Source organism: Coffea arabica, chromosome 2e, assembly GCF_036785885.1.
Source record: "Coffea arabica cultivar ET-39 chromosome 2e, Coffea Arabica ET-39 HiFi, whole genome shotgun sequence".
Lineage (NCBI taxonomy): Eukaryota > Viridiplantae > Streptophyta > Magnoliopsida > Gentianales > Rubiaceae > Coffea > Coffea arabica.
The window spans coordinates 27,786,951-27,796,692 of NC_092313.1; the positions used below are offsets into that span (position 1 = coordinate 27,786,951).

A 9,742-nucleotide genomic window follows, 5' to 3' on the forward strand; every position below is an offset into this window, starting at 1 on the left:
GTAGTCCTACTGCTCATTTCTTCCCGTACAGTAGCAATTAGCAAAGCCACCAACCCCCAGAGAGCTTCACTTCCAACTTTTCAACCCGAGTTCAAAGCAACTTCCGAAAAGAACACCTACTTCACAAAGTCACAACCGACCCCAACAAATGTGTACTTAAAATGGAGAAATTTCTAAGACCAAAAGAATTTGCTAGCTTTACCCGACCAAGCTTTCCACTTTCCGAAAGGGTAATAAATAGATACTAATTGCAACTCTATTGAAGCTGACCGTCACACATTTAACTTCTAAAAATTACCAGATGCTGGCAAGGCTAGAGATGAAAGATGTCTCTTAACTCAAGCCACTGATTTTTACTGCTTATTCCTGAAGGTAAAAATCCCCAGTAAATTAGAACCAGTTCTCTCAACACATTAAGCATTCAAGTCCACCATGGTCCTGCCAACTACAGCCTAAGCTAATGGCCCATATTAAATAAGGTACATCACCCCCAACTCATTATTGTCTACGATGGAAAGTCAAGAACCATAACCACTTCCCCAACTCCAAGACGACGATAATGAAATTATCCAATAGGTCCCCAATCAACCAACACATCTATTACTATGATGACTTAAAAACACAGTCGCAAAAACTTCAAAACCTTATCCTCCAAACAATCAACACTACATCCACCAAGTGACCCACCCACTTCATTATGCCCTTCACACATTTGACTCGATATTCATTAATGGATACCATATCGGTAGGTAGGTCAGTCCAATACGCTGAAAAGATGAAGGTACAGCATATAAGAGAATCAGAACCATTTTGGTTGAACAAAACAGGAAAAAGAATCACAGCAAAACGGAATGAGAATCCCAGACATACAGGAGTATGACAGCATTTAGTAAATTGGGAGTCCGAAGATCCAAAGCTTATTAATCCCAAAAAAAAAATATTACTATAACCATGAAATACAGTAAGAACATATTACCCATTCTGGACTGAGTTTTGATAAATGCAGCCCAGATAACAATTTAGAACTTCTGCTGCAAACAAAATAATGATTAAAATTGAATTAACTTTCATAAAAATTTCTAGCCTCCTCGTACCCTTTGAGAAAACCTTGCCAGCTTTTACCGGTGCCAAATAGCCTTTTCCGCCAACAAAAAATACCTCAAAAAGAATATATACTTCTACGAGTTTAGTTTGTTTAAATGAAAATGAATCTGGGCTCTTTCCCTAGACCACGAGCTGATCAAGTTGCATCTGCTCGAGCCAAGCTCCTAAAACTGAGTGATCAATTGAATCAATTTGAGAACTGGATTTCAAACCCTCACCGGATGGCGCAGCACCAGAAAGCGGTGCTGCAAGCTTGTCTTTCATCTCAGGTGATGATTCCTTGACGAGAGATTGCACCCATGACAGGTCAGGCTCCTCTCCATTGTTGTTAGCCTCAAAGGATGAAGACCTTTTCATCTGACCAATTTCATCTCCATTAACAGACCAATCAACTTTTCCACTGGGAGAACCACCAAATTTGGTCCAGGAATTCACAGGAGAGCCAATAACAGAAACATTTTTAGACCCAAGATCGCGGGAGCTAAGACTGCGCAGTTGTTGATAATGCTTCTCACGCTGAGCCAAGGCAGAAAGGCGTGCGCTCATTGGAGAAATGGGCTCCACACTTCTTGGTGACATTCTTCCAGGAGATGAAACGCCAAATGAGGCCTGCAACAAAGGGTGCTCAACATTTTTGGGAGAAAACACATTAGTATTGATTGGTGAAAGCATGCTTTGCTGCTGTTGGAATTGATTGAGAACAGCTGATTTATGAGATGGAGAAAATACTCCACCACCCGCTGCCGGATCAGCATATCGAGGAGAAGAATTCATTTCAGCAGAAAATAGCTCTTCCAGATTTGAAGGAGTTAGTGTCTTTGACCGACCAGAATGATTCAAAGAGAGAGAATTAGGACGTGACTGTGAAAAACAAGCCAGGTCATTTAGTACTAGTTGCTGGGCATCAAAATCCTGCAACATGTTAAATTCCGCAGGTGGGATATCCCGTGCACTCAGGGAAGACCTCAGGCGGCTCGATTGAAGGTTGCTTCCGGGTAGATGAAGGGCTGGAACAATTGGTTGAGTCCATGCCCCAGATGAATGCGACATTCCATTAGCAGTTGGGGACATAGGCTGATTAAATGCAGACGGAGACATCACAGGATGGGATGAAGGTGAACCAGGCAAAAGATTCAGAGCAGCAGCCATGTCCATGACACCAGCAGCTGAAGCTGCTGACCGAGGAGAGGGAACAGCAGACCCAGTTGAAACATACAGTGGCCGAAGCTCCTCAGCCGTGTGGGCAAAAAAGCACACTCTTCTTGAACAGCTGGTCCCGTCCTTGCATAGCCGTGTCCGATATTGAGCTGGGTGTAGCCAGCACTCAAATACCCCATGCGCATATTCACACGCATCACCTCGCCTGCAGGCACCCTTGCGAAAATCAGGACAAGGAACACAGCTGTAGTGAAACTTCCTTGGATCTCTTCTGCGAGCATTCTCTCCTGGGTGAACAAATGGGCACTCTGTCCAATCATGAGAATAGGCTCTAGAACAAGGCCTAACCTTGAACGAGAACATCCTGAACTCATCAGTTGCATAAATGCTATTCTTAATGTCAGGAAGGGATGGATCAATAGGATATTCCTTCTTTTCAGAGACAGAATTTGCTGGAGCACCAATGAACTTTGATGTGATAGGAGAAGATACCAACTCGGAGGGGGAACATGGAGACCCATTTTCAGGCGATGAGGAGAGGATTGGCGAGGAACCATTTGAAGTTGTCACTGATATGCTTAAATTGCAGTTGCCAAATGATCCATCAGAAGGGTTGTTCACTAGCAACTCCTCCAGTGCAAGTTTAGCAGTTGCAAGCTTTGGAGGAACAACAATCACATCAACAGGCCTCAGACCATTGGCATCCTCAATGTTGGGATCAGCACCAGCCGATAAAAGCACCTTAACCACATCGACAGCATTGACAGCACCACCAGCTGTGGCACAGTGAAGGGCAGTGCACTTATCTGGCCCACATGCTCGATTCAAATCAACCTCTGGCAGAGAAACAATCAACTTCAGGACATCAACGCTCCCATATGCAGCAGCAACCATCAGTGGAGTTCTTTCCTCGCGTACAATCTGCTTTGTCCCCTTCTTACGCACCAACCAAAGTCCAGCCCCATCAATCGCTGAGGGGTCTCGCTCAACCATTTGCTTAAAGCCGTCAACATCGTTGTCAGCAGCAAGTTCAAGCAAACTCGAAAAACAATCTTCAGTTACAACAGATAATTTATTCATATCCTTTGTGTTGTTAGTTTTGATATCAACAGGAGATTGCGCAGCAGCAGATGATGATGATGAATTTGATCTCTCTGGGCCAACGCACATGCTTTGGACAAACTACAAGTCAACCCAACACTAAATTAAATTCAGATCAACCCCAAATTACAAGTCCATATGAATAAATTCACTGAAAGACGAGTCTCAAGGCCTTTAAAAATTTTCAAACCCCGGGGAAAAAAGAACAAACTAAAGGGTTGGCATAAACAAAGAACAAGAAAAATAACCTTGAATTAAAGTCAACTATATGCATCTAACATAAACATTACAACCAAACAAGTTTAGGATTTTTAGCAATTCATACAAGTTGAGGGAAATAATCATTCACCAGAGACGGATCTTCAAAAAGATGACATCGTTACCTACAAACTATACCTAAAACTCGCATCATTTCACAGATTAGTCCCTAACCAAGCTATTCATAAAGACGATTTATTCCAAAAATGCATTATTTACATAGGAAACAATCGACTTAAAACAGCGGCAGCACGATTCTCTGAAAATAGAAGCAGCAAAAATAAATTAACATTCCGGCAAAACAAAGGGACTAATCAAAGCGTGGTGACATAAAGATAAAATAAAATCATCAAAATACCTGGTAAAGATTCAAGTCAACGACGAACTGAAAACCCGTTGACCCAAACATAGATCTCAAATGAACCAAATCCAGCAGATTTTCAGACAAAATAAAGACTCACACACACACAAACACACAACAGCACGTGCTTCTCGGGCATCAACTGATACTCAAAGAAATTCACAGAAACAAACAGAAAAACGAGATTCAAAAAACAAAAAGAAAAAAGGAGGAGGAAAAAAAAGAACTTACCAGTGATCTAAAAGAAGAAATCGGCAACTTCGTCGCGATCTCTCTTTCTCTCCGTCCCTTCAAATGATTTTCTTCGTTTACAACAAATCAAATGGTAAGCCAAGACAAAACAGGGAAATTAATTTACTTCAATCTTGGATGATCAAAGGTAATTGTTGTAGTAGCAGTGGTAGTAGGAAACTAGTTAAGAATAGAAAATGGAAGCAAGAAGCTCCCTTATCTACAAATGTTGTCATCTCCGAACAAGTTCTCAGGTTGGTTTTGTCAATGCGAAAAAAATACTAGAAAACACTGTATATATATACATACACTGATCTGTATGTATAGAGAGAGAAAGTAGCGAGTGTGAAGGGCAGTGAAAAGAAAGATCCAGAGAAAGCGAAAGGCTTTGGGAGACTTTGGACCCGGTTAGGGGATATTGAAATTGAAATGGAAAGGAAATGCAGATTGAAATGACAGAGAAATGACGTTGTAATTTACGCGAAATGAAATTTGGTTGAGATTAGAGGAGAAGGGCGGGTGGCGGTGGCGGTGATTGTGGGGGAGGCAGATATTTCAAAGTGGAGGTGAGTTTTGGGGTGGGGGGAACCGGTTGGGTAGGTGAAAGTCAAGGGAGGGTGACCGGTTCTTCTTCTTTTTTTTTTTCTCTCTCTTTCTCTTCTTTCTTTCTCTTTTTTTTTTTTTTTTTTTTTTTATGTTTAGGTCAAGTTAAGCGCAGTGGATTGCAAATAAATTGAGTTTAACTAAAGTGGTTTGGAAATATGTTCGGTTACATTTTGAGATCGAAAAACCCGAATAAATTGAGAAACTTGAGTTTGAAAGTTTGTCGAGTATAATCGAGCTAAAAAGGAAGTTGAAGCAAAAATGAACGTGAGTTTGATTTTAAGACGAATTCAGAATTGAGTTTCATCTTAGATACTTATGCTCAATTTTGACTTTATTTAATAATTCAATTAAATATTTAAATTTAATAAATTAAGATCTGATGTTTAAATGTATTTAATAACAAAAAAAAAGAACATTTGAATTAATTAAATAACAATGAACTTTTCAAGCAAAATTTGCTCTAAAAAATTAGAGCTAAATAATTTACTTATTTCTTAATGTGATGTCAGATTTAGTACTTGATAATTCGTTAATTTAATGAATTTAGATTTTAAATTTCAGATTTCAAATTTTAATTATCAAATTTCAATTTTATCAAATACACCGTCTCAATTGTAACACTATTCAAGCTTAAAGCAAATTGGAATGAACACTGTACTGGTGGTTAAAAAAAATTTATTAAATGCTCTTCTAATCTAGATTCTATGATAAAAAATTAAAGATGTTTAATCAGATTAAACAATTTCCATTAATGGATAATTTTGTCTTTGTCAGTTTTGCCACATAATTGTAGCCCTCCTCGCAATACGGAAAGGTATTAATCTTGATTTGTTCACATGACAAGGGCGGTCGCGTCTAAAGTGGTTTATCTAAGGACGCGTTAAAGTAACTTCCAAAAAAAATAAAATACGGGATTTTCTTAAAAGTAATGTAAGGTGAAAAGAGGTGGACCATTTAAGTGGATTGGATTTGGAGTTTGAAGTCCGCCAATGGGATGAAGAGAGAGAATAAAAGGCGTGACTTGAGAATTGAGGTTGATTAAATTGTGGGTTAATTGAACATTTAGTCAAATTAGGCGCAGGGGCTATGAGGAATTGTTACACCATCCTCAAAGCTTTGGAAAATATCATTTTGTCACCATTAGTTTTACAATTGAATTTTCTAGGAAAGTAAGCACTCAACATTACTGAAATTGCTATGTGGAGATGCGAAATTGATTATTCTTCCATCTTTGAAAACACTCCACGTAATTGCTACTAGTTAGGAATCATATTAGGGGTGTCAACGAATCGAATCGAGCTCGAATACTAGTTTGATCGAGTTCGAGTTCGACAAAGTGTTTAAGACTCGAAATCGAACTCGAGATCGACGAATATTAGTTTTATATACTCGAATTCGATTCGTAAGAAATTCGTAAGGTTCGAGCTCGTATTCGAAATTGCTCGAATTGCGGTCGAGCTCGAGCTCGAACCATTACAAATTGTGCTCGTTTAAAGCCTGCTGAACCAAACAATCTACTATTCTTAGTAAGCAGAATTTGCTCTTTAGCAGTGACATTTCCTAACAAATTTTGACGGGGTAATGACAAGCTAATGCAAATGCAAAAACAAATAGTATAAATCTCAATTTATGTGCAAAGTTACATCGAGACAAAATGCATATGCATCACAAAGATGGATAGATTTGATACAATCTTGAAAATGGAAGATACAAGCCAGTTTTAAATATCAATTTAAAGCCAAAGCATCAAACTGTCAAAAATTTTGCAGCCGTTATGCCAACCAATATCCAAATTCATAAATACATATTTTAACATCAAAACCAGCATCCAAGTTCAAAGATAAGTCAGACAACCAACATCCACCAAGTCACACAAATAGGAAAAACAAAGACAAAGTGTCAACATTCAAGTGCATGTCTTCAACAGGCAATGTCAATTGTCAAGAAATAACCATACTTAAAAAAGCGAAACAAATTTTGCAATTAAAGCAGTAAAACAGCAGCTTCTTGTCCATTCCACGATAATCCTTTCCAACTTTCCAATTTCAACTGCAGGCCCTATCACAAAAGAAATAATTTAAGTAATAAAATAGTAGTGGTAAAATCTAAAACAAGATATTTGAAGAGGAATCGAAGTGTTAAACACAAACTATGTACCTTTTCAATTATCACATTCATTTTATGGGAAGTAGAATCTCTTTTGCTGCCTTCAATTTCTGCAAAATAATAATAATAAGAAGAATAACAATAAGTAATAAACTAATTTTGTATCAATAACATGAATTTGAAATAAACTTACTTTTATCTTTTTTTTCACTCCATGAAGGTTTCAGCACCAATCTCCAGCACACATAAGCATTTCTACAGTTTCATGAGCTAGTGAGGCTCTATAAGAGTCAATTACTCTTGTTCTAGCGCTAAATGTAGCCTCAGAAGCAACTGTAGTAATAGGAATGGCAAGGATATCGGCTGCCATCTTGGATAAAATAGGGTATGTCAGCCTGCTATTCTTCCACCAATTCAAACAATCAAATTCATGTCGCGGCATACTTGAATCAATCTTGATTGGACCCTTTTCCAAATAAATGAGTAATTCAGATTCTTGAGACGCTCCAGTTTGATATCCCCTCACATACTCATCAAAATCATCCCAACCCAAACCAGAAGCACTGCTTTCAGAAACATTACTTGAAGAAACCTGAGAATCCTTTCTATTTCCACCCTCACGTAATTCATTTGCTTGCAAATATTCATTGTATAATTCAAAGACTGCATTTCTCACCTTTTCAATATTTTGCTGAGCTTCACTAGGTGGAAAAAGTTTAGGAAAATAATATTCTATAACAGTCATTTTCTGTCGAGGATCTAAGACAGCAGCCACAGCCATTAATAGATTACATTCTCCCCAATACTTATCAAATTTGAATTTCATCTTTCTCACCATTGCTCTTATGAAATCATCATCATCATTAGACTTACTATCCAAAACTAGTTTTATTCTTTTAACTTCTTGAAGAAACAAATTCGAAATTGGATAGTCGCTACCTGAAATGATGTTCGTAGTTGCCCAAAATGTCTCTAAAATGCTGCATACTTTTTCAACTTTCTCCCAATCTTCTTCGGATGAACAGCAATAATACTATATGTCTCGTTCTCGATACATTGGGAAAATCTCTTTGAATTTGATTGCACAGTTCAACATCTCAAATGTAGAGTTCCACCGTGTCCTACAATCATGAATAAGCTTTCTTCCGGGGAGTCGAAGCTGCTGCACAATTTCTGAAAATAAAATTTGTCGACTTTCTCTTCGGCCCACAAAGTCAACACTTTCATGACTATTTTCTACTATGTCTACAATCTTTCCGAGACCATATTGCACCATTAAATTTAGCACATGAACACAGCATCGAACATGAAAAATTTTGCCACCACAAGTTAAGGGGTTACACCTCGAAAACGTGTCCTTTAGTAACCGGACAGCCATATCATTAGCTGAGGCATTGTCGACCGAAATTGTAAAAATTTTGCTCTCGATGCCCCACTCTGTGACACATTTGAATAGAGCATCCGAAATGTCAATACCTCTTCGAGGTAGAGGAAGATTGATAAAGTTCAAGATCCTCTTTTATAGCTTCCAAGAACAATCAATCCAGTGCCCTATGATCACCATATACTCGATCTTCTGGTTCTTGGATTTCCACAAATCAGTGGTTAAACTTATTTTCTCAACATCCTTCAACTGATTTTTCAATATCTTTTTCTCAGCTTCATAAATCTTCACACAATCAGCTCTACAAGTATTCCGAGTAAATTTTTTCCACTCCGACATCCCTAGTTTCTGCATGTAGTTGAACCCCTCTTCCTCTACAACACTAAATGGATGTTCATGCATCAACACCCATTTAGAAGCTGCCTCCCTCATCATCTCCATCTCAAACTTCCAGAATGTAGTGGAGGAATAGGAAATATAGATGCATCAGCTGGTGGAAAATTGAGCATTGATTGTTGAGAAACTTGTGATAATTGTCTTAAATGAATCTTTCTCTTGACACAACTGTTGCTATGTCTTATCATACTAGAAGTGGTTCCCGTTGCAGTCCGGGCTAATTTGGTTAGGCAGTGAATACATTATACCTTTCTTTTTCCTTTTACTATAACTTCTCGAAAGTCATCCCAAACTTTAGACTTTTTTACTCTTTTGCCTTCTTCAGCCTCCTCCGTACCTTGCTGCCCACTTTCTCTATCTCCATCTTCTCTATTTTCAGTTTGTTAGTCATCGTCACCCTCTTGATTTATTGTTTCATTACCTTCCTTACTAATATTGTGTGAGTTTTGAGAATCGGCTTCCATTCTTACCAAATCTTGTTCTGCACTATTTCCATTAGAGGAATCTTTTCCTGACATAATTCGATTGCAATAAGATTCAAGTGGGGCTATGGGCTGACCTGAAAATTATAACAAAGAAATTTTAGATGATTTTCGAATCAAAAGCTGCACTTGAATGAGAAAAAAGAGCGAATTCTAACTAGTACAATGAATTCCAGTTTGAATTCAGGTAACATATCCTTCCCCAAAACAAGAAAATTTTGAGATTACAATAGAAAAACTGGTTGTCATTGCATGCATGAAGTGGCAGAGAGCTGCTGAAAAGGTTCTCATTTTAGGTTTGTGATCATGGCCTACAAGGTTGGAATTGGCAGGTAACAAGCTCGACTCTTCGTGCAGAAGAAGTAATATTAGTCCTCATGCATGCCAGACCAAATTTGTCAGCTTTACTTTGCATGGTTTTCTATTGTTCTGTTTCAAAGAAGCTAAACTCGCCTGGCAAAAGCTGTGCATGTGAAGGTTGGACCAGCTATTACATGTGTTAGGTTGGAAAATGCTTAATGGAGTACTGACACAGGATTTTAAAAACTGGTTTTA

At 38.3% G+C, this 9,742-nt stretch overlaps 2 protein-coding genes across 2 annotated transcripts; both read right to left on the bottom strand.

Moving 5' to 3' along the window:
• Positions 1–885: 885 nt before the first annotated feature.
• On the bottom strand, positions 886–4,586 carry LOC113732248 (zinc finger CCCH domain-containing protein 30-like). Its single transcript, XM_027257925.2, has 2 exons — positions 4,214–4,586; positions 886–3,444 (listed from the first exon to the last, which is right to left on the bottom strand). Exon 2 carries the CDS (start codon positions 3,430–3,432, stop codon positions 1,225–1,227), a length of 2,208 nt encoding a protein of 735 aa, XP_027113726.2. The 5' UTR covers positions 3,433–3,444; positions 4,214–4,586; the 3' UTR covers positions 886–1,224.
• A 2,562-nt stretch (positions 4,587–7,148) lies between these two features.
• LOC140036196 (zinc finger BED domain-containing protein RICESLEEPER 1-like) lies at positions 7,149–7,706 on the bottom strand. Its single transcript, XM_072077501.1, has one exon. The coding sequence runs from the start codon at positions 7,704–7,706 to the stop codon at positions 7,149–7,151; it is 558 nt and encodes a 185-aa protein (XP_071933602.1).
• Between the last annotated feature and the right edge of the window lie 2,036 nt (positions 7,707–9,742).

Excerpts from the sequence above, each read along its gene's own strand:
- LOC140036196 (XM_072077501.1), bottom strand. The coding sequence starts at position 7,706 with ATGGCTGTGGCTGCTGTCTTAGATCCTCGACAGAAAATGACTGTTATA.
- LOC113732248 (XM_027257925.2), bottom strand. The coding sequence starts at position 3,432 with ATGTGCGTTGGCCCAGAGAGATCAAATTCATCATCATCATCTGCTGCT.